This window comes from Carassius gibelio, chromosome B3 (assembly GCF_023724105.1).
Source record: "Carassius gibelio isolate Cgi1373 ecotype wild population from Czech Republic chromosome B3, carGib1.2-hapl.c, whole genome shotgun sequence".
Taxonomy (NCBI): Eukaryota; Metazoa; Chordata; class Actinopteri; order Cypriniformes; family Cyprinidae; genus Carassius; species Carassius gibelio.
The window spans coordinates 35407088-35433077 of NC_068398.1; the positions used below are offsets into that span (position 1 = coordinate 35407088).

A 25990-nucleotide genomic window follows, 5' to 3' on the forward strand; every position below is an offset into this window, starting at 1 on the left:
GGGTCAGCAGAGTGAAGAGGAGGGGGCTCAGCACACATCCTTGGGGGGCCCCAGTGTTCAGTGTGATGGTGCTGGATCTGTTGCTGCCGACCCGTACTGCCTGAGGTCTTCCAGTCAACAGCCAGTTGCACAGCGAAGTGTTGAGCCCCAGCTGACTCAGCTTGTAGATGAGCTGTTGAGGGATGATTGTGTTGAATGCTGAACTGAAGTCTATGAACAGCATTCTGACATAAGAGTCCTTTTTTTCCAGATGGGTGAGTGCTGAGTGGACGGCAGTGGAGATGGCATCATCGTCGACCGTTTGGACCGATATGCAAACTGGAAGGGGTCCAGGGAGGGGGGGAGGGCAGACTTGATGTGGTGCATGACTAGCCGTTCAAAGCACTTCATGAGGATGGGGGTAAGTGCAACAGGACGGTAGTCATTGAAGCAGGATGGAGATGGCTTCTTCCGGACTGGGATGATAGTGGTAGTTTTAAAGCATGTGGGAACAACAGCCTGACTCAGTGAGATGTTTAAAATGTCTGTGAAGACATCAGTGAGTTCTGCTGCACAGTCTTTCAGTACACGCCCAGGGATGTTGTCAGGACCCAGAGCTTTGCGGGCATTGATCCTGCTGAAGGATCTCCTCACGCTGTCTGGGGTCAGAGTCATCACCTGGTCGCCGGGAGGAGGTGGAGTCTTCTGTGCAGTGGTGCTGTTTTGTTGCTCAAAGCGAGTGAAGAAGGTGTTCAGCTCGTTCAGCAGAGAGATGTTGTTGTCACAGGTCCGTGGTGGGGGCTTGTAGTCCGTAATGGTCTGTATCCCCTGCCACAGGTTCCTAGTGTCTCTGCTGTCGCTGAATTGATGAGCTATCCTCCTGGAGTGCTGTCTCTTAGCCTCTCTGATGCCACGGGACAGGTTGGCCCTAGCTGTTCTCAGGCCCACCTCATCTCCAGCCCTGAAGGCAGCATTCCGTGTCTTCAGGAGTCTGTAGACCTTCCCCGTCATCCATGGCTTCTGGTTGGCCCGGACAGTGATAGTTTTTGTGATCGTTACATCATCAAGACACTTATTGATGTAGGCAGTAACAGTCTCTGAGTACTCCTGGAGGTCAGTGGTGTTATTGCATGTGGCAGCCTGTTTAAACATGTCCCAGTCAGTTGTGTTGAAGCAGTCCTGAAGAATCTCTGATGATCCTTCTGGCCACACTTTAATCTGTTTGTAAACTGGTTTGGCGACTTTAATGAGCGGTCTGTATGCAGGCATTAGCATAACAGTGATGTGATCTGAGGCTCCGAGGTGGGGAGGGGGAGGGCTTTGTAAGCTCCTCTCTGTGAGGTGTAAACAAAGTCCAAAATGTTATTACCTCGTGTTGGAAAGTTGATGTGCTGGTGTATTTTTGGAAACACACTCTTAAGGTCAGCATGGTTGAAATCCCCAGCTATGATGAGAAAAGCATCCGGGTGTGCTGTCTGCTGCTCACTGATGTGTTGGTACAGTTCATTAAGTGCGTCGTTCCTGTTGCTGGTGATGTTGAATGGGGGAATGTACACTGAAATGAGCAGTATAGCAGTATATTCCCTCGGCAGATAGAACGGCCGGCACTTAATAATCATAAACTCCACCAGGGTTGAGTAGTGTTTGCTGATCACAACAGTATCGCGGCACCACGCGTCATTGATGTAAACACAAAGCCCGCCGCCGCGGGTTTTTCCTCCCGCGACCAGAGCTCTGTCCGCTCGATAGCACGTCAGCTGGTCGAGCTGAATAGCACCATCTGGAACGCTGCTGCTGAGCCATGTTTCCGTGAACACAAAAACACAACAGTCTCTTACAGTCCTCTGAGTTGAGCGTAGTAAACGAATGTAGTCCAGTTTATTGTCCAACGAGCGTACGTTAGCCAGTACGATGGTGGGGACAGATGGCTTGTGTGGGTTAGCCATTAGCCTAGCCTGGATACCTCCGCGCTTCCCCCTCTTCTGCTTCCTCTCACGCCGCTTGTGGCGCCTCCGCTGCGGGCGAGATGCAGTAGTGGGGGTCAATGATGGTGAAGGCCTCCGTAGCAGATCGAGATCCCGCAGCTGTTCCGCTTGCGCGGAGTTTAACTGTAAAAATGCGGTTCTGCCGACATCGAGCAGAAACTCGCAACTGTATTTGCGCTTACAGACAGGTAGACGCGACGACAACGTGCAAAAACACGGCGACTCACAAGACAAAAAACACGAAAACACCGTTCTGTCGGGACAGAGAGAAGCCGCTGCATGTGGACGCGCCACCATCTTGTTATTGTTTCTTAACACTCAATGTTCCCTCTTTTGGAAAACCATGGTGTTTAATTAATTTCCCCAGATCTTGCATGCATTTTTGGCCATACACTTTTTTCATTTGCCTAAACACCGGTGTATCATATACAGCGAGCTTGCTCTGAGACTTTCCCATATTTGCTGGTTTCCTTCTCTGTGGGGATTCTCTTCGGCGCGCCTATAATCTGTCAGACGTCTCCAACGGATCCGACTTTCCTCTGCCCAACTCAGGAGAGCCAATACTCGCACAGTTTCACTTCCCCTCTTAGAAATATGTTAACCGCTCGAGCATGATCTCAGCTTATGGCTTCGAAATATCTGGATCGCTTTGATCTCAATTTCTAACTCAATTTACGATCACACCAGCAGTTTCAATTCCCCTTAGAAATTTATTAACTGTCCCGCAGTATTCTCACAATCGGATACCCTCATCCTCTTGATTGTGCTTCCCACAGAGAAGGCCACACCGCTATGGTTTGTCCCTCATCTAATTTAGATTCCAATCCTTATTTCTAAAAACCCAAAATTTAGAATACCATGTCTCTTACCCGAGAGCTCTGTTGCCACTCCGGTTCTTTCCTGATTCCAGTGGTGTCTCCTCCAGGCCTCCGCGGTCGGTCCCTTTCTCCCTCAAATCTAATCGGGGTGAGGGCTGAACTTCTATTGTTCAGGATGATCAGTCACCGTCCGCTCACAGGTCCAGAAGACACATCCAAGGAATCCCACTTTCTGACACCAAATTGTCGTAGCAAAATTTAAATCAACTCTCGTCAGTATAAGAGACAGACTCAAATTTAGGTATAATCAACAAGATCTGCCAGGAAAGTCTCAAAAACACACACACACAAATCCGAGTGGATTCGTAGTAAATGACGATTCGTACATTCAGACACTCGTACATTTTAAACATTCAAAGGTTTTTATGCACAGTTGTATATCTACAAATTGTTTTTTGCATTTGTGAAACATATTTTATAACTATATAATTTTATTTTGAGTTTGTGAATTGCTTTTTGTGAATATATATTTTTTTTTGTGTGTGTACGTGAATTAGGTTTCATGCATGTGAAATTGTATACGCATGTGTGAATCGTGTTTTTTGCGTGAATTATATTTGAGACTAAACTGCTTCCATAAAAAAGGGCTGCTACTTGATGTCGTGTTGGTAGTAAAAAATATTGTGGAGGTGGTAACAAAGGTAATAAAATGTAGTAAATTCATCTCTATGATTCCTGATTATACCCTGCTTTCATTGTAGAGTAGATAAAAATTGATAAAAAAATTGTATTGTGGTTTTAGTAGTGTCAGAAAAAAGCCCTCTAATGGGAGCTGCTGATACAGATATAGAAAATACAGGTGATCTGAGAAACCTTATTAAATAACTAAAAATGCTTTTTTCACAATATGTTTCACCTTTATCATCAAAGCAGAGTTGGAGTGGACATTTTGTTGAAAAACTTCTCCAGGCACTATGAACCATCTGACTAGTAAGAAAAACTGCAAACATTCAAAAGTTTATCAGATATTTAAAAAATATATCAAATATGTTTTGAATCCTGTGTGTCTTACAAGGCCATCCTGTTTAACACTGCACTGAGGACACTACAACCAGAGAGGTACAACTAGTTTTGTTATGGTACCAAAATTTCAGTATTCGGTACCAATACCAGTGAAAATCCACGGTTCTCGGTACCAATTTCGGTACCAAAGCAAAACACAAAAATATGCTAATAAAAAAAACCCACACTTTAACAATAAAAATAAAACCAATGCCATTCTTTATCCTTATTTAAGTAATACAATTATGAAAAACAGCAAACAAGTTTGTTTGTTTTTTTTTGGGGGGGGGGGGGTAAATAAAGGGGATTTTCTATTAAAATTAAAAAATGGAAGAAATATTTTGTGATTTATTTCTTTAAAAGATAAAGTTTTATTGATTTTTAGTAACAGTATCAAATACATTCAACTAAATAATAGTAATATTTCTAGCACAATGCCTTTATGTAAAAAGTTACTTTTATTTTGACGGGTTGCCGTGAATACCTTTAAATTGACACTGGTTTTACTCAAATGAAATGGTAAAATGCTTGTGAAGTGACTCAAAACAGTTCTGGTGATGGTGTTTATGTATCTACGTCCTCATTGAGATAGCAGATGCTGAAATTAATGCAAGCATCACACGCTTTAGTCTATGTAGTAAACAAACCCGCACGTATCTGCCATTCGATCATTCACACAGAGACGTACACAGCATTCAGGATTCATATTTCAGCCAACGTTTGCGGCTTAACATTTACAGATACTGGTCCATATGGAGATTTGATTTGATTAATTTATACTTTGACAAATTCCGTGACTGTCCGTTTTAAAATGTAAGTTTCATTTTCATGACTGGATTTTGAGATTCTGTCTAGTTTTCTGCTTCGCGGAAATCATATCGCTGTATGCATCAAGAACCGGGTTGACCGGGCACTCAGTACCACCGATACTTAAAGAAACCTGGTACCGTCACATTTTCATTTTTTTAGTACCGACTTGGTACCGAAGTACCGGGTGTTTTGACAGCACTATTACATAGCTAACCAGACAATGGTATGTGTGAGTAAGTGTGTGTGTGTGTGTCGGGACTCACCGGGATGTTGTTCTTCTACAAATTAAACTACACACACACTACAAAAAACAAACATTTTGATACAGTTTGCATTTGCAAGAAAAAAAAAATCTAAGTATTGTCATGTTAATTTTGCCACTGCCTTTACTAAACACCATTATATAAATTGATAAAAAATTGAAGGAATCGGGCAGGGTTTGGATGTTCTTCCTTCACCCTCTCTATTAGACAACTGTAAAAAGTTTTTTTTTTAAATTAATAATATCAATTTCAGTAAAGTTGCTGGTTTGATTTGTTTTAATCGTGCAGTTTATGTGCACTCTGTTATTTTGTCAATATCAATAAAGTTCTTGTTTTTCTATAGTAGGTGTTATGCCATCTGAATGTACTGCTCATTATTGCAAGTGAATTTATACTGTCAGCTTTTAAGTTGCATTGTCTGGGGATTTTAAAATTTTTCGGTCTCTTAAATGTACATGTACTTAAATGTAATATTTTAACAAATATTAGAAATTAATACGTAGACATATATTGCAAATTAATATATGTACATAGTCTGATACCTAAATGTATTTACATATATGGGAAATAAATATATGTACATTTTCCAATAAAAATATATTTACATATGTTTTAATATATGTGGAAAATATTAAAAAGCAAAAAGATTAAAATATATTTATATACATTTTAAAAAACGTATTTTCTTCTATTTAAATTTAAGATATTTCAATATATAAAAGTGTACTTATTTGAAATATATTTCGATCTATGTGTATGGGTGGTTACCTCTTGCCATGTCATAATTGCTTCTTGTCAGGTGATACCTGTGCAGATGAACACCTGGGCTGCGTTCAGCCCCGACAAAACGTTGCACACCGTTTTTTAAACAGAAAGGGAGATGCGTTGAACACACTGTTCTGATGACGCAAGAGTTACAACTATGGCAGCTGAGAAGGCCATTCTTTGTGTTCTTTGTGAAGAATTTTGGGAGCCATCTATTTAGCCTCACTAACTGACTTTATTTGTAGTTCATATGGTTTTAATACCCTGTATTTTCTTTCTAATTTTTAGGAAAAGCACTTAATTACCATTGTTTATTTCTATACCAAATGTCATACACTTGCAATGAAGCTAAAAATATAAACAACTACGTCATTATGTTGATATCCTATATTTTTACAATAAAACTTACGACAAACATGTCTTCTAATATCCTCAGTTGTTGCGTATACCGAACTGCAACGAACAAATTTATACATTATTTTCCTTGAAGCCATTGTGCGAGTTCACTTTAATACCGCATGCTTTATATACATGTTGCTGCTGATTGGCCTGCAGTTCTGACACACCCACCAAACAAGAGAAAACGCATCTCAAACCCCGTTGCACACCGGTGCACGCCGTTTCCAGGAAACATGACGTTCAACACGGAAACCGTAGCAAAACGTTGTGCACCATTTTGAACTTGAACATGCCCCTGTGCTTCTAGGTCATGTGACCACATAGAGATATATAGCATGCGGTCTAGAGATTGCCATTTTGAATTTGCACTGAAGAAGGCCACAGAGACCGAAACATGTTGCCATGTTTTTATTGGATAGCCAAGTTTAAATAAAGGCTTTTTTACATATATTCCTTGTGAGTGCATCAGAACTACTGTTTATTTGGGGTATATTTTACTTATAGTTTTCTTTACAGAACCACACAAACAACCACAAAGACAAATAAGCACAACTATTGCACCTTTAATAAATCTGAAGACGGGAACAATTTGTGTTGGAATTCTAATCCTCTAAGTGGCCACAGTTATTTGAATTCGGTAAAGTGTTCATTATAACAGCAAAGTTAACAAAACAATTCATGCCACTGTGTTGAGCGAGAAAACTTCTCTGCTGTCATCACATGCTATCGGAAACTATTTCCAACTTAATAAAGTTATGATTATATATATATATAATTTTAAAGAACTAAATTAAAAGTGCAATAACATTTTATTATAATTATATTGAATGGGTAACACTACATGCAGTGTGAGGACCAAACCAAATCTCCTGAGAATCAGGCTGAAAAAATTATGTGCACCCCTTGTAGCGGTGCATAAAGAACAATCCAAAGACCGCTAAGGAGCTGAGTGGAAGAATAACTTTCGTGACGCGTTTCCTTAAAAGCTTAAATGTTGTTTTATTTGTACAGGACCGTGCTGTACAACAAAATATGTGCTCCAGCACTCACACACCCCACAGGTGTTTTTAACCCCACTTAATGAATGACACTCCCATAAACATTAGGTCACATGATTTTCCCATTACATGGCTCCTACACCCCTGTTTATAGATGATAAAATATTGGGTGTGGGAGGAGTAGGTGGATTTTTATCAATGTATGGTGGTTGTGTTCACACACACAGTTCACACACACACATTTATGTCCAAACTCCAGCTAAAACATTTTTTTTTTTACTTAATAAGTGCCCTTTAAAAAAAAAAAAGAGAGAGAGATTAAAAACAAATAACTTAATCTTGGAAACAAATTGTAAATATTCGTTGGAATGGCCATTAACCAACTGATTTTCACTGAAAAAATTGACTTCCCTCATTTTTCTCTACCAATCATCATTCACGAAGGCTGCTGGTGTAGATCAAATAACACGCAAGTCTGTAATTTATTTATCATTTATTTGTGCAAATTACTTTTTTTTCTCAAAGGAAAACAAATTGTCACGTTTTATTACCCTCCTCTTGCCGCCTATCACTCCAGTCCAGCAGGTGGCGCTAAGACACATTCAGTTATTCGCCAAACACCTTTAAACCTCAGAAGAAGAAGATTTATTTTACCTCGTTCTCTGTTGTTTTGTTGTGATACTTGTTTAATACCTGTAATATTCTTGTCCTCAAAAGTCGTGTCTAAGTTTTGAAGCAAGCAATATCTGGAGGAGTATCATCTGAAATGAGATCTGCTGCTGTGAAAATGATGTTCGTTAAAGAAGAGAGAGAAGAGAACATGAGTGAACCAGAAACCTGGAGGATAAAACACGAGGAACCAGAAACCTGGAGGATAAAACACGAGGAACCAGAAACCTGGAGGATAAAACACGAGGAACCAGAAACCTGGAGAATAAAACACGAGGAACAAGGAGGTAGATGTTTATTCTGATCTTTAATGAATATTTGTGGTACATCTAAAGTTCCTTTATTTAATACTAAGAACTTAAATTTCATTAAAATGTCTTAGCCTAAATCCTAAAGCCTATGTATATATATATATATATATATATATATATATATATATATATATATATATATATATATATATATATATAAAAACAATTTTTTATGTTTTTTTTTGCATTCTAACAAAATAGTAACATGTTTAACTATTAGGAATGCATATTGTTCAAGCTCAGCGACTCAAAAATAATAATTATGGGTAGACTGAAAATGTTCCACCCTGTTAGTGCCATATAGTTATCGCAACATGTTAATAATGTGAATGTTAAACAATAATGGGCCAATTTTCTTGGATCTTATATGTCCCTTATTCCATATTTTTTATATATATATATATATATATATATATATATATATATATATATATATATATATATATATATATATATATATATATATATACATTTTTTTTTTTTTTTTTTTTTGAACAATAACAAAACAATTATTGATGAATAGAATATGTCTTAATTATTAATGACAGGTACTATTTGTGCCATTTAAAAAAAATAATAATATGCTGTTAGTGCTCTTCACCTCACAAAAAAGACTAAAGTATGCCAAACATTTAACGTTGCTGTTAAATTAGTAAGAGTATTTATAAAAAAAAGAAAAAAAAAAAGGGTCTGTAGTTCGGTCTTTTTTTTTTTTCAAGTTTCAATGTAAAAAAAAAAAAGTATTATTTTTTTTGATGGTGATGAGCATATCGTTTTACATTAGCATATTATCAAATTAGCATATCGTGATGTCACTGACCGGGTCTTCAACCCGCACCAGGCGCGTTGTTTTTCAAAAATGTTGCACTCCTGTTTGTCATTGTGCGCATAACTTCACGCCAATAAATCATCAGAAATATTGGTCTTTACATTCGTCCTGCCTGTTGTCGGTGAATTTATCTATATTTGGTGTTATTTGCCATATAAAACTTATTTAGACATGCAAAATCGATTATAATCAATTCAATGAACATGTGTCACTCAAATCAAAAAGGATTTTTTTCACAAAAGTGACAACCCAAGAAAGCAAAGTAAACGGTCTCTCATTTGCAGTGCTTAATTTGTCAATTGAGAGGTCTCGGAATAAAGCAGGGCATTTATTCAACATAGCTTGTAGGTTTGAATAATAAAATAAATCCACACAAAGTCTAAATTAAATGAGATTAAATGAGTCATTTGAATCCATGAACTCTCTCAGAGCGCGCTTCTCATCAGCTCATCTGTGACCTGCACGCTGCGATACAAGACTCACTCGCATTTAGATCGGGACAGCTGACAGAACTGTCACTTGACTAATCGGGTTGCATTGTCCCAAAAATGTATAATTTTCACACCTTTTTAGAATTTTAAGCCATTTGGTACTCACCAAAGGCTCCAAAGGCTGTATTATGTGCCCTCACAGTCACATCCAAAGCTCACGTGTAAAGCCGCCTCGCGAGTATTATATAAGTTCTTTTTCATAGGTTGTTGAGTTTAATCAACCAAATACAAACAATATGATGTCTGATGGTTGTTGACAAATAAAACCGTTTCATGGCACACACTACTAAAAAATACTGGGGGGGGGGGGGGGGGGGGAGAATAGGTGGAACAAATCAATAATTAAACAACACCGCGTCGTCAGTGTTGGCGTTGTATCAGACACTTGCAATTAACATCCGGTTATATGAAAAACAAGCTCAAACAGATTTAACAAGGTCTTTTGCTGGCGAATGAGGAGATCTGTGTTTTGTTCGCATCTGAGGAAAGTGCAGTGCATTATATGCCATCACCTATTACAGGTTAGGATATAGAGTTTTTTTTTTTTTCTTTTGCTGTTTAATACACTTGGCCAAAATCTCATGGTATAAAACAATTAGGCACTTATGCACAGGATATTTTAAACGTACAAAGGTATATTGGCTAGATGTCAAAAAACCTACTTCTCCAGTCTTTAAACACACACAAGACTAGGGATGCACCGAAATGAAAATTCTTGTCCGAAACCGAAAACCGAAAAAGAGAAAACCAAGGCCGAAAACCGAAACCGAAACACCGAAAGAAATTATGCCAATTATTAGTACCATTGCATTTATTGCTATGACCGTGTACTAACTTTACTAAAATTAAGACATTGCAATTGCATAAATTAATATTAAAGTTTCAAAGATAATTACAATTACATAACTTATAAAAAAAAAAAAAACATAAAAATACATAATTACAAATGATGCAAATATTTATTAAGCACATTGCAACAATGCACAGTATAAAATAAAATTCAAACTAAACATTTATCCCACTCATGTGTATATTTAATAATAATGTACTGGCCTACTGGCCTGCAGAAAGGTTTAAAAAGAACTGTTCTCTCATTAAAACAAAGTGCATTTAGGTGAAGTGCATTTGAAATTTTTCTCTGTAGGACTAGAAAGTGCATTACTTCTCCAGTTGGCAAGACTGTTATCACTTCTGGGGATGGGGACTTCAGACAGATAACCATCTAGCTGTTGAGCAGTTGAGCTTGTCATCTGCCTGACATTTGAGAAATATTTGAGAGAGTGTATTTAAATAGGGCCAGGGCATAAATAAACATTTTTATCAAATTAAAGCAGAAATCTAGCATAAATATGGCTACAATCTGATATTATGTGTGTGTGTGTGTATATATATATATATATATATAGTAGCCTAAAGAACAAAATAGCCAACGTATTATTATTATTTGAGGCACTTTCTTGCAGAATTCCACTGAACATATCAGACAACGATGGTGCATGCCACTCATCTGGTGCAGAGACGAGTCTTTTTTTCTGCGCTCTGATCTGTTTCCTGCGCTTGGCGCTTCTCCGTCTCCACGCGGGTTCTCCGCATCCAGCGGCGCCTGGATCATTTCTCATGCGTGCTGCCTTATTTCCTCATCCAAGTAATGGTCTTTATAACGCGGATCAAGCACATTCGCGATGAAGTGCAGAGGATCCGACAAGATCTCAGTGAGACGTGTGCTAACAGACTCTATAAGACTGTACTTTTCTTTGTTTTCACTTCGTGGTCCGTCTTAATCTCTTTGTTAGGAGACGCTTTAGTGCTGCGAATAAAGGAATACGAAGAGAGAGAATGTTCTCACTGGTGTTAAGTGAATGTCGCGGGGAGCTCGTGGTCTTCGCTATGCAGGTGCACTTGCAGGTCGCGGTTTCTGTTTGCGTCATCACAACATTTCGGCCGTGTTGTTTCGGTGATAAAAGTCTATCGGCCGAAAACCGAAAAGGCCATTTTCGGCCGAAAATTTTCGGTGGCCGAAATTTCGGTGCATCCCTACACAAGACATAGTGTTTGAGTAAAGAAATGCTGTAATGCATTTACACAAATGCTCATTTACCCTTGCTTTGCGAATAAGCGGAGATCTGTCTCCTCCAGGCTGTGCGCACGCGTCAATCTGAGTGGAGGCGCGAGAAGTGACAAGGGTTCGCTCAGAGCTTGAGGATCCAATGGCGTAATAAAGTTTTACAAGCTCCTTTAAATACCTATCATTGGTTAAATATTTCTAAAACCCTGTGATTTTAAAGTAAAAATAACTAATTATAAAAGAGAGATGAATTTTGGATCGTTTTTCACGGCACATATCTGGCTATTCTCTGTCTGCCATACGGAAACGCCACCCCTGAGCCCCTTTCACACTGCCATTCCGGCAAATACAGGGGTAAAGTGTTCCTGTAATTGTTTCCTGGTCGCTAGATTTGGCACTTTCACACTGCCAGTGATGACCCGGTATATGTGCGTGCTTTCACACACAACCCTTGAAGATCCCGTAACGACACGTGACATCAGCGCATGACGTGTAATGTACGAGTCGACAAAGCTTGGCAGGTTATACTTAAACTGAAGCAAGCAAACGATCTCAGTGTCAGCGCGGAAAGTGAGGAACTAACTGATCTCTGCTTCATTACAGTTTGCGCATATGTTTTCGTCGCGAATGTTGATCTTCCTTCAAAACAGCCGGTAAAAAAGTCGCGCGATAACGCGCGTCATCACTTCGATACCGAATTAGATCTGGCTTTTGTTCACACAGCGCTCGTTCCGGATCGATTACCGCAATGTTACTATGTCCCCGACCCGGGTTCGATTCGGTAATCAATTCCGGGACGTGGTTGCTTTCACACAGAAGGCGACCAGGCAATGTTACGGGAATATTGCGGGTCCGACGTGCAGTGTGAAAGGGGCTCTGGAGGAGGGGGGATCCGCCAAAATGAGTTGCCGGATCGGATTTTGGAGGTGCCAGATCCGGATCCAGCTTGTTCCGGCACAAATTAAGCCCTTCTCATTTGTAGGTTGCATTGATACATAGCGGTGGATGAAAGTAAAACAGTTTAACAGTACCTCGTTTTTTTTCTTCTCAACTGAACACATTTTTAAATAAGCGCTGTCTTTATAAATAAACCACAGATTTGAGTTTCACTACATTCTCATCTGAAATACTTTAAAAATTACATTTCATGACACAATAATAGTAATAATTTTAAATTGATCCGAATAAATGGTGGTGGAAATCACAATGCTGCTGAACTCAACCAATCAGGATGTTTAGTGCCCAAGTCCCGCCCCCGAAAGTTCCGGAACTTTGAAAAAGTACTACCTCGCCAGCAGGGACTTTCTGAGGGGCATTTTTTTACCCGGAACTTTTAGTTCCTGGTTCCTGCGGTGGAAACACACAGAGTACCAGGCCAAAGTCCCTAGTTCCTGCGTAAAGTTCCTGCGATGGAAACATGGCTTAAAATTCCAATTTTACCAAAGCAACCCTGGCGAAAAAAGTGTATTTATCGTCCGGAACGAAACACGATTGTGCTAGTTTTGAGAAGCAATTGAGCAGGTTTTGTTTTGAAAACCGGACAATCCTGATCTTAAATGCAGTATTGGTGTGGTGTTCCTAATAATCCTTTAGGTGAGTGTGTGTGTGTGTGTGTGTGTGTGTATATAGATATGTGTTTGTGTGTGTGTATATATATATATATATATATATATATATATATATATATTAGTAGTAGTGGTAGTGGGCCGATATCGGCGTTAACGTGCTGAGTTAACGCGAGACTCTTATCGGTCGATTAAAAAAAATATCGCCGTTAATCTATTCTCAAAGTTGGGTTGGGAGCTGGGTTTATACTAAGCGAGCTATGATGACTTTCACCTTGATATTTTATATAACCGACTGACTGAGGACAGCTTAAAAAGATGCTCAGGACAGTTTGACAGTTGATGGGCCACTGCTGTGCGTCGTCACGAAAGCTTATCTTTTTCACATGTTTTTAAGTCTTACCGCTTGTCGATTTAAACATTAAAGCATCCAAACACAAGACGCGGAAAAGCTGAACAGAGTAGCTTGTTACTCACGCGCTGTGTTCGGTGCGGATGAGAGAGAGAGCCGCGTATCATGGACAGCGAAGACCCTCCTGCACCTGACAGACAAATACAAATCGCAGTTTAAACAAACAAATAGATGTGAAAGAGCCCAATTCAGTGTTCTGGTGTTCAGGGCTAAAGAAGAGAAAGGCGTCTCAAAACACTTGAACATCGAATTTGCTTATTTTTGCTCTTGTGCCGACAAATACATACAAAATATGTAAAAATATCCACCTTGGAAATTATGCTCGAAAAAACTGTCAGTTATTTCTTAAGTGAAAGTAAACAGTTGAGGAAAAATAGGATGTGTATTATATTGGATGCGTCCATCATCTCTTAAAGGGACCGCACCTAATTTAGCTACTGGCTGCTGTAATGTTAATCCAAGAAAGAAAATCACTCACTGCTCTTGACTGAATCACTTTGTAGTTTTAACAGTCAAACCAAAAATTATTCAGACACCAGATATAATTTTTGATAGCAAAACTGTAACAATGTGAGAAATGTTGAAGGTGTCTGAATAAATTTTGGTTTGATTGTTTATTTAATTTTTACAATGAAGATTATCCTGTGCTATTTTACATTTAATTATTCAGTTTCTGTACCTTGACACCTACACACTTGAATAAAAACTTAAACATTGTGTAAATAGCAAAAATAAATAAAAATGAACGAACATACAAACTAAACAATTTCAAACAGGGCCCACTGGTACAACCTTCAGCGGGGCCCCGCTAGCCCCATGAATGTGGGTGTTGAATACTGTGACCAAACACCAATAGCACTTGTTATTTTGGAAAGTAATGCCATAAAATAATTGTTAATTTACATGGTACTTTACAATGTTACAATTGTTAAGTGTTTCTGTGTTCTTGATACTCAAGAAAAAGAAGGCGATGGCTTCAGTTTCTTAATCTTAAGAAATAATTGAATAACTCTTTAAATAATAAAACTTGTTACTTTCAATGAAAGTCAATAATAAAAAAGACTTTTGAAAGGAATTTTAATGACTGAAGTTATTTATCGTAATTCGTGTAGGTCATAAATTCAAATGCTAATGGTCATAAAAAGGTCTTAAAAAGTCTTTAAATTTGACTGTTTAAAGCCTGCAGAAACCCTGTATATATGTAGTAGATCTGGCACAAATTTATTTGTTTTGTAGTCAAATCTGACCAGTTTTTCTTACACATTTTATTTTATAAACGGCGCCCCATACGTTAGAGACATTAGGGAAGCACTTTTGAGAGATGGACAGACTCGGATGTAATTCAAGTCCTCCCCCACCCCCCTTCTATCAGCTTAGTTATTAAATGCATAAATCCATTTCAACATCAACACAAAACTTTTATTTTTCACCTTAATTAAAACAAATTCTGGTAACACTTAACACTCATTGAATAATATTATTAATACAACTGGTTGTGCTATTTGGAAAGGGGTGCGATTGCTTTATGTGCTTTACAGATGAACTTGAAGTCTTTATTCATTCGAGATGTTCAATAATAGATAATCTTTGGCTTGGTAATACTAGTTCATGATCCGATTAGTGAAACAATGATTCTTTTGAGTCAATCTTTTAAAATAATTTATTTTGTTTAACGAAACCAGTGTGGAAACCAGTGTTTCACAAACTGGATAGTTCTGAGGTGCAGGGCTCGCAAAATCGTTAGCCGCACATCCCGGGGATATTGTGTCTCCCAGTCCGATGGGCTATCGTGAATAGTCATGTAAAATTCATAACTTGCTTTGCGTTGTTCACTCGCTTGAAGGGGTGAAACAGATCGTAGCTGATCGTTTGCACTTGTTTCTAAATATTGCTGATTCAAGCGTTTTAAACAATTCGAGCACATTCTGAGCTTGTGCTCACTCATTCAAAGCACGCGCTGCGAGCAGCATTTCAGACAATGCGCGTACAGAGAATGAATTCATCTTTCGCGTAGCGTAACTTCTGAATGAACACATACACACACAATTATATCAAAATAATTGTCTCTGCAAGTATTTTCGTAAACACAGTTGGTTATGTTTTAAGTGAACGTATACAGTGGCCAGCTGCTTAGAAAAATTTGTTGTACTGGATAAATCTGTCTCTCTCTCTTTGTTTCTTAGACGACATGAAAAGGGGGCATGTTTCAAGATAAGCAATGGAGTAGACTAGAACTAAACAGGAGGGAGGGCAAAACACTCATCCAAATAAATGCTTCATTAAATTGGTGGTATTGCCGGCTTTGGTTCTAATACTCTTAACGCACATGTTGCACTTTGCAGACTCAGCATCCACTTTTCTAAAGTGTAGCCACACTTTAGACCTCTTTGGCAATGTAAAACGGAAACTTTTTGAGAAAAAACAACTACACTTGTGTTGTGTGACTGCGAGTATCTTCAGAAATCCTCCCTGTCACGTCACGTCACGTGGTGGTGGACAGCCAATCACAGCGAATTTAGGTCCTTACATGCACATATGCTACATGCTCACACAGACACAGCCGCTTGGCAAAAACAAAAATGGCTGCTTGGCTTTTGGAACCGAAATTGGGCACCGAAAGATAAATAATTTTTCGATACTCATTAGGCTTGGCCGGTATCCAGATTTTGATACTGTCAAACCTCCTCCTTATTTTACCTCGGTATACGGTATTACCGTGAATAATTAAAAAATGATGACGTAAGGCTGAGACAGCATCACCAAAGTGTTGGCTTGTGCCTAAACCATTCACAAACTGAATAACAAACACTAATACTGAAACAATAACAAAATTACATGCACAACAATATTAACAACTTTTATTAGCAACAAATAGCAATAGTCAAACAGTATTAAATTAACATAAACATACAGAACAGTTTTTGCGCAGAGATGCGCACACAAATCAATAAAATCACTAGTGGTGTGCACGGAAAGTCGAACTTTCGAATATTCGTTCTGCTCTAATTATTGGATAAATAAAAATGATATTCGAATTTCGACATATTTTTGCTTGCCATAAAAAAAAGAAAGAACAAAAGTACACAATAAAACCTAATTCTGTCACTTTCTGTGATTCTCCACGGCATATTTGAAGATGTATGCAAGCAAAAAATAATTAATGAATGAATAACCCTTTAAGGTACCCACTATGAAAAAAGCAAAGGAAAAATTATTTCTTTGCATTTACTATTCAATTATGATAAGAATAACAACACTCAGTAGTTTTTTTTTTTATGAGACCCTACAGTATTTTAGATACAGTCCTCTACCAAACGGTTGAGATGTCTGTTCATAATAAAAGAACAACATTCAGAACAAGTCATATTAAGTGCAAGTTCTTGGCTAATAAAAAATCTGATGACTGCTATTGATGGCTCCAAACACATCGTGTGTGTGTGTGTGTGTGTGTGTGTGTGTGTGTGTGCGTGTACTTGTTTTTCTATTCTGGTGGGGACTTAAACCTGAATACACACAGACTCATGGGGACTTGTGTCACGGTGGGGACCTAAATTGAGGTCCCCATGGGTAAACAAGCTGATAAATTACACAGAATGAAGTTTCTTGAAAATCTAAAAATGCAGAAAGTTTCCTGTGAGGGTTAGGTTTAGGGGTAGGGTTGGTGAAGGACGATAGAAAATACGGTCTGTACAGTATAAAAACCATTACACCTATGGAGAGTCCCCACAAGGATAGCTGACCAGACGTGTGTGTGTGTGTGCGCGTGTGTGTGCGCGTGCGTGCGTGCATGCGTGTTTGTGCTGGTGCAAAACTTCACACAAGATTTGATTAGATTTTTTTTTTTAATGTCAGTGGGAGAAAAAGAAAGCCTCCACTGTGCAGTAAGGGCTGCCTTTGGCCATTCATTTGCGATGGTATGCTGCAAAGCATTCCATCTTTCCATTCATGCACAGGAATACATTACATTTCTGGCACTTCCATCTCGACACTCCCTTTGGACAAAGGTTGCATCGCCCCCGCTTGTTTGAGTGAAGTGGCAAATGTCCGAAATTATCATACTGTACATCTGGTTGTGGGTGGGAGGGTCTTGGGGTATTGGACTTTTTCTTTGACCACATCTGTGGTGGAGAGGATGATGAAGGTCGGCCAACTTTGGATGCTGGCTTGTTGACTTGAGCCATAGTGTGTGCAACTGCCAGTCGGAACTTTTTGAGAGTCAGCGGTGTTTCTTTCTGGAAGCTGCAGTCCCGCTTGTAGACAAGCCAGGCATTTGAGATGCAGAGGTCTAGGATGTATCCAAACAGCGGAAGGTACCATCGCCTGGATTTCGCCGGGGTCTTGTACATGTGCACCAGCATATCAGACAGATCAATGCCTCCCATATGCTGATTGTAGGCAAGGATGAGTGAAGGGCACGCAACACTGACCTTTGCTTTGGCCTCTTTGCTCCACCGTTTGACAGAGGAAAGAGGTGTGATCCCACTGGCACTGCTAAGAAGGCTCACACATTTATTATCGAACCATTTCACTGCGAGCAGCCCTTCAGCAGACATGAAGTCAAAAGCTCCACGTCCTTCCTTCATCAGCTCTTTGTCCGTCTTTAAGGTTGCTCCACCCATGCGGTTAGGTCGGACAGTGCCAATGCACCTGATGCCCAGGTTCTCTTCCAGGTTCTGGACCAAGTCGAAACTGGTGAAGAAGTTATCACAGAAGACGACTGAAAGTCTTGGCAGTGTGATGGTTTTGCAGAGTGTTGTCACAAGTTTGGCCCCTAGAAGCAGTGCCTCCTCCTGCTCAGTTAGGGCAACGTTGAAGAATGTGGATGCCCCCTGATAAAGCAGAAAGTCATGAATGATGCCAGATGAGCTGGCCCGGCAGAACAATTTAAAGCCCCACTTGTCTGGCTTGTTGGCAATATACTGGCGGAGAGAGCCAGCCCTTGTGCCTTTATACGCCACCATGACCTCATCCACACTGTGCTGGTAAGTGGATGGGATCAGAAGACACTGCTGACGAAGCATGTCAAAAAGGGGGCGGATTTTGTAGAACCGGTCTGGACTGCCATCGCACTGCTGATTGTCATTAAAATGAAGGTACCGGCGTAACAGCTTGAATCTTCTCCTTGGCATAATATCGGCTATCACACCGAACCGTGACTCAATGCACCAGTAGTCATCGATGGCTGGGAAACTGAAAACACCCATGAAGAGAAGCATTGCCAGGAATTTTTCGATCTCTTCAGGACTGGTGCTGATTGGATCTCCCAGCTCCTGGGCAGCGTAGAGATTGGTTTGCTCAGAGATATGTGTAATCATCTCATCTGTGAAGAGCATTTTAAAATACTGAAAGGGTGTCTTTACAGCATCAGGGTGGTTAAAACTTGAGTCTGGAACCTGGAATGTCTCAATGTCTTCATGCCGCCACAATCTTCTTCTGCCTTCCTTTTCATCTGGGGGTGATGGTTCAGGTGTGTCCTGTAGCTCTGCCAAAGAAACAGTTTTCAGGGAGTTCTTCCCCATTCTCCTCTTCTTTTTGGATGGTGGTTTAGAGGATGAACTTGAGGCAACCTCCTCCTCATCCACTGAATCAAAAGAAGCCTCTTCTGCTGGTGTGGGCAGATAGTCTGGATCCTCTACAGGGTCATCATCGCTCCGATCCGCATCTGAGTCCTCAGGATTTTCTGGCACTAGGGCCAGAAAAGTGCGTGGTCTCGAACTGTAAAATGATTTGACGTCCATCTATCATGTCGAAAACATAAAGAAAACAATTTGTATTACAAATCATGTACTCTTACAATGCTAGTCATATAGTAATACACAAACATAGTCAATTTTAAATTAGGAAATTAATAGTAACAGCAGAATTGGTATTAATTCTTCAATTTTATTCTTGATATTTACGATATACAGTACAGAAATGGTGAAAAAATTATACTGATAAAATATTTTTCATCAATTTTAAATTAGGAAATTAATAGTAACACCAGAATTGGTATTAATTCTTCAATTTTATTCTTGATATTTACCATATACAGTACAGAAATGGTGAAAAAAAGTATATTGATAAAATATTTTATCAAATATGTAATTGAATAATATTAAATTAATATTTTTTACAACACTAACCCTTTTGTTCATTGTAAATAGTTAATTTAATCAACATTAGCTCATTTTAGCAACATTAGCTAGCGTCTCTACTATAAAATGACATCTCAACCGTTTGGTAGAGCATGTTTTGAAAAAATTATTTGACCCTTATAATACTTATTTTTGTTGAATTAAGTTACATAACTCTGTTTAACAACTCATCTGAAATGATAATATGTCAACAAAATAGCCTTACCTTTAAAAGTCCCGCTGAATTTGCGTCATCAAAGGATGAGGGAATTTTCGCTGTGTGACTTCCGGTTTGAAGGAACACTGAAAAGGCATGCTGCTCACAGACACAGTGCCATCTAGTGGATTCGTTTAGCATTACACAACTCCACCAAACGGTAGAGATGGCTCATTCAGGTGGAATATATATATATATAATATTTTTCAGTGAAATATAGTGACTTAAAGTGTGGTCTACCAAATGGTTGAGTAGTACCTTAAAGGGATAAGAACTGCGGTCTAATACAGTACTTCAATTAATTATTGATTTGTAATATGCAGTGCTTACAAACTTAATTTGGACCATAAAGGTGATTTTCACAATATTTAGATTTTTGTTTTTGCACACTTAGATAAAGGATACATTCCAAATACCTGTATCACTGCCAAATATTTTCCTATGCATACATAGATTATGCATACATCTCAATTTATAAAAATTGAGCCTTATGACTTGTTTTATGCTACATATCCCAGACAGCATTCTCACATCATGGAAGTAAACTTTATTTTATTTTATTGTCTGTTCTGTAATCAGTGTTTTCTGATGTGTAATTATTCAAGTTCTGTCAGATTGTATTTATTTCAAAAGGGTTCAATGTTTTATGTTTGTGTGTGTGTGTGTGTGTGTGTGTGTGTGTGTGTGTGTGTGTGACCAAACTAAACATTGTTTCTCCTAATGGCATGAATGTAATATGTTATTTAAATAGATTACAGAAAGCGACAGTTTTGACCTAATTTTCATCTAAACACATGCACAGATATTTAATATTATTTCTTTTTAAACATACCAATTGATTTTCATTCATTTTTATTTTAGGCCTGATGAAAATGAAAGAAGAAAGACAAGATCTCAATGAGGTGGAGGAGAAATATCAGGATCAGAAAGATTGTGATGTCAATGGAGAAAAATCTTGCAGCATTAAAAAAACAGAAGTCAAAAGGCCTTTTAGTTGCTCTCAGTGCAGAAAAACTTTCACATGTAACAGAAATCTTAAGGATCACATGTTAATTCATGCTGGAATAAAGTCTTTCAGCTGCACTCGGTGTGGAAACACTTTCAGACATAAAGCAACCCTTAAGAACCATATGTTAATTCATGCTGGAGTAAAGCCTTTCAGCTGCTCTCAGTGTGGAAAGAGTTTTACAAAGAAAGGACAACTTGATTATCATTTGGTAACTCACACTCTAGAAAAGCCTTTCGTCTGCTCTCAATGCGGAAAGACTTTTACATGTAAGAGAAATCTTAAGGATCACATGTTAATTCATGCTGGAATAAAGTCTTTCAGCTGCACTCGGTGTGGAACCGCTTTCAGACATAAAGCAAGCCTTAAGAACCACATGTTAATTCATACTGGGATCAAGCCTTTCAGCTGCTCTCAGTGTGGAAACACTTTCAGACGTAAATCAAGCCTTGAGAACCACATGTTGATTCATGCTGGAGTAAAGCCTTTCACCTGCACTCAGTGTGGTAAGAGTTTTACAGTGAAAGAACAACTTAATTATCATTTGGGAACTCACACTCTAGAAAAGCCTTTCGTCTGCTCTCAGTGTGGAAAGAGTTTTACACACAAAGCAAGCCTTAAGAATCACATGTTAATTCATGCTGGAATAAAGCCTTTCACCTGCACCCAGTGTGGTAAGAGTTTTACAAAGAAAGGACAACTTGATTATCATTTGATAACTCATACTCTAGAAAAGCCTTTCGTCTGCTCTCAGTGTGGAAACACTTTCAGATATAAAGCAAGCCTTAAGAGGCACATGTTAATTCATGCTGGAATAAAGCCTTTCACCTGCACTCAGTGTGGAAAGAGTTTTACACAGAAAGGACACCTTGATTATCATTTGGTAACTCACACTCTAGAAAAGCCTTTCGCCTGCTCTCAGTGCGGAAAGACTTTTACATGTAAGAGAAATCTTAAGAATCACATGTTAATTCATGCTGGAATAAAGCCTTTCGCCTGCACTCAGTGTGGAAAGAGTTTTACACAGAAAGGACACCTTGATTATCATTTGGTATCTCACACTCTAGAAAAGCCTTTCAGCTGCTCTCAGTGCGCAAAGACTTTTACATGTAAGAGAAATCTTAAGGATCACATGTTAATTCATGCTGGAATAAAGTCTTTCAGCTGCTCTCAGTGTGGAAATACTTTCAGACATAAAGCAAGTCTTAAGAGGCACATGTTAATTCATACAGGGATAAAGTCAGCTGCTCTCAGTTTGGAAAGACTGACACAGAAAGGACACTGCAAGGTTCCTTTGGTTACTAACTCTTCATTAAAGCCTTGCACAGTTTTTCTGAATGGCTGTTGAGTGTGGAATCATAGTCGTCTTCATCCTCACAGCCGATGAAATCTGATTGGACCCGGACAGAAATCATGTTCTTGGATGAGCTAATGATTTATTAACATAATAGAATGAAGCAGGGTGAAGCTGAAAGCTGTCGAAGCGAAATGATGCCGCTGAACGAACTTGATACAAGTACAGCTCGAAAGAAGCGGAGCTTTATTATGTCACAGTCGACCACGTCAGCTACTTGCAGTCATCCGAATGTGGAATAAAGCAGTGCTGTTTTATCATACTAGATACATTTGAAAGTTCTGTTGTAATGCTACTCTAGTCTATTAAAACATGCAACATATTAAAATGTCTTATGGTGTTCATATGTTTTATACAAAACAAAACCAAAAATTAAGGGGTTATGACGTCATTGGCAGGTGACACGTTGACATAATAGACACGGTCCGAGTTACAAGTTAAAACTGTTTATTTCTCTGGATGTAAAAATTCTCAGAAACATTAAACACTATTCTAGTGGTTTTTTGATATATATATATATTTTTTTTTTAAATTGAGCACACATTGATGTGCATGTTCTACTGATCCTATATTGAGTTACTGTTATATTTTTCTCTGTTGTGCTGGTTAAATTCTCTAAATGTGAAAAAACAAGAAATGTCTTTAGAGGATTGTAAACCAGGGAAGTGAAATAATGGGGAGGAAGCAGGTAATTATATCATAGACAAGTTTTGGGGAAAGCCCAGAGCATATTGTTAGTTTCATCATCTCCCTTCTGGCATTCGTTATAGAAACCCTATTAGAAAGACAAATCAGTTAGACATTAATTTATCCTCTTAGCTGTTAAAATTTAAGGTAAGATCTTATTAGGAATTAAATGTTGTTTTATTTTTATGTATGGTGTTTTTATTGTTTATTTGAAACATTGGATTGCTGCAACCAAATTGCCTTTGGGAAATGAATAAAGATGAACTGGACTGAACTTGCTAAGTATCTTTTGCATGTAAATTATACTTTAAGACAAATGTAAAGAAGGTTATCGTATGCCCATTTTCCACAAGTTGATGTGACTCTTTAGGGTCTTAATAAAACGTCTATAACATACTTTGGTAGAAATTTCTCAATTGTACTGTTAAAACAACAAAATTTTTAGCCCTATCAAAAACAGCTCTGTTCACAGCCAGTCATTTTGGGGCATGTTTACATTTATATTTAATCATTTAGCAGACGCTTTTATCCAAAGCAACTTACAAATGAGAACAATAGAAGAAATCAGAACAACAACAGTATATAAGTGCTGTGACAAGTCTCAGTCTAGCACAGAACACATAGCCAGGTTTTTTTTTTTCTCTCTCAAAGAATATGATCGACAAGAAAAGGTAAGTGCTAGTACTAATTGGTTAAGTGCTGGCGAAAAATTAGTCTTAGAAGTATTTTGAAAATGAGTAAAGACACGGCTGTTCAAATTGAGATTGAGAGGTCATTCCACCAGCTGTTTGGGCACAGTGAGTGATTTAGTCAGTGAGTATTTTAAACCTCTTTGGAGGTATTTGAACTTCTGGAGGGCACATAAGATTGAACTAGTGAGTTTAGGTATGTTGGTGCTGTGCCAGTGGTCGTCTTGTAGGTAAGCATCAGTACCTTGTGTTTGATATGAGTAGCTACTGGTAGCCAGTGTAACCTGATGAGGAGAGGAGTAACGCAAGCTTTTTTTGGCTCATTGAAGGGGTTGCCCTTGCTGCTGCAATCTGGGAAATCCATGAAATCCAGTAGAGCATTACAAGAGTACAGTCTGGAGAGAACAAGAGCTTAGAAAAGAAGTTAGGTGGCTTACTCTGACAGGAAGTGTCTAATCTTCCTAATGTTGTATAAGGCAAATCTGCAGGACAGTGTCATTGTAGCAACATGGTCTGTGAAGCTTGGAAGGAGTTATGGTTGACGAACCCAGCTTTATAGAGTAGTTGTTATGAAACAATGGTTTAGCTGGAGCCAACTACTGTCGGGTCATCTGGTTGGAATGAGAAGTAGAGTTGCATATCATCAGCGTAACAGTGATAGGCAAAGACATCCTTCTGAATGACAGATCCTATTGACGTCATGTAGATGGAGAAGAGAAGTGGTCCAAGTACTAAGCCTTGAGGTACCCCAGTAGCAAGTTGTTGTGACTTAGAAACTCCCCCCCCCCCCCCCTCCAAGACACCCTGAATTATCTATCTGAGTGGTAGGACTTAAACCACAGGAGTGCGGTTCCAGAGATGCCCATATTTCTGAGGGGGGACAGCAGAGTCTGGTGATTAACAGTGTTAAAAGCAGCAGACAGATCCAGCAAGATGAGTACTGAGGATTTTGAAGCTGCCCTTGCCAGTCACAGGGCTTCAGTTACCGAGAGCAGGGCATTCACAGTTTAGTGGCCGCTTTTGAATCCAGATTGGCTGCTGTACAGGAGGAAACATCGAGAGCTGGTTGAACACAGCTTGCTCAAGAGTCTTTACAATGAAAGGAAGGAAGAAGGTCTGTAGTTGAAAGGAAGGAAGAAGTGCTGGATTTAGAGAGAAGTTTCTTAAGCAGTGGGCTTACCCGAGCCTGCTTAAATGCTGAGGGAAATGTTCCAAAGTGAAGAGAGGTGTTGATAATGTGAGTAAGTGTAGGTATGACTGGAGAAGAAATCGCTTGGAAGAGGTGAGTGGAGATCAGATCAAGTGGACAAGTAGTAGGATGATTGGACAGGTTAAGTTTGGAAATGTCCATCTCTGACAATGGAGAGAAGGTTATTGTGGAGTTATCCTCAGTCTGCGGTATGGAGAATTGGTCACTGATGGTTTTTGTCTTATTTGTGAAGAAAACTGCAAAGTCGTCAGCTGTAAGAGTAGGGTTGGGTACCTATGGAACCGGTATGCACTGAACCGAATAAGAATGCAGATTTCAGTGCCTCTTAAATTCCTGAGTGATCGATTGTAATATTTGTCCTGGTTCTCCAAAATGTACATAAGAAGCATGGGTGCGGCTAGGCTTTTTTAGAGGAGCTATAGCATTAATATCCATAAACTGTACACAAATTTACAATCGCCTCAGAGCAGGCCCCATAAATTTCATATGAAAATGGCAGCAGACTCGTCTCCTCGTCTTTCAGTTTCTCTTCAATCCGCAGACCACAGTGGAGCAGCGCGAGCAAGCTCGAGCATAAACAGAGGACACAAGGTGTGTGTTTATCGATAGATTGTTAGAATATCTGTGTCTGTCCAGTTCCTTGTCATTTCCTCTCTCCCTCGAGACTGCGCTCTACTCCACAACCAGCACCCCCCTGCGAGACTGCGCTCTACTCCTCGCTCCCTCTACTCCCGGCAGCAAGCTCGCCCGTCCCCGGCAACTTGCTCCAGCCCACCGCCTCGAGCGTCCATGGCGGGACACTCCTCTGCAGCTCGATGGCACAGCAGATTCACCACAGTGGCGAAGGATCTTCAGCAGCACGTCCCTCCTTCTCCCGGGCTTCGGCACCACTGTAATAAAAAAATCTCCATAATCAACGGGAAGAAGGAGGCGGGAACCGGCGCACAATCAAAATGAAACTTTAATAATCACAAAACAAACAAAACAGCGCATCAGTCCCTCACGGACGACTGATCCTCTCTCGTCCTTCAGTATCGTTGCTCCAGTTTTATATCCTTCCATCTCCTACATGGGACTCGAGACCGGCGGTGGGGCGCAGGTGTCGCTGATTTCCCAATCATTCCACCGGCCTCACTCCTTGTTCCCACGTCTCTCGGCCCCGCCCCACTCTAACTCTGTGATACATCATGTTGGGGAGAGGTCGAGGAAAGGTAGCCTCAGCCTAGTCTGATGCCTCGTTCCAGGCAACACGTAACCCACGTTTTTCCAACCCTGAACCACGGAAAGTGC

The 25990-nt window shown here is 39.4% G+C and overlaps 2 protein-coding genes across 5 annotated transcripts in view; one reads left to right on the top strand and one right to left on the bottom strand.

Moving 5' to 3' along the window:
* Positions 1-7666: 7666 nt before the first annotated feature.
* The window catches only part of LOC127953380 (gastrula zinc finger protein XlCGF57.1-like), a 76641-nt gene continuing 58317 nt past the window's right edge, over positions 7667-25990 (top strand). For 2 of the 4 annotated variants that reach the window (XM_052552609.1, XM_052552611.1), the window contains exon 1: positions 7667-8035. In XM_052552609.1, the coding sequence (XP_052408569.1) occupies positions 7846-8035 (190 nt within the window). In that variant the 5' untranslated portion in view covers positions 7667-7845. Of the gene's footprint in view, positions 8036-20615; positions 23076-25990 lie in introns of those variants that run through there. The other 2 variants (XR_008153153.1, XM_052552608.1) reach the window with 2 other exon arrangements.
* LOC127953365 (piggyBac transposable element-derived protein 3-like) lies at positions 17042-19932 on the bottom strand. Its single transcript, XM_052552592.1, has 2 exons — positions 19764-19932; positions 17042-19159 (listed from the first exon to the last, which is right to left on the bottom strand). Exons 1-2 carry the CDS (start codon positions 19893-19895, stop codon positions 17324-17326), a joined length of 1968 nt encoding a protein of 655 aa, XP_052408552.1. The 5' UTR covers positions 19896-19932; the 3' UTR covers positions 17042-17323.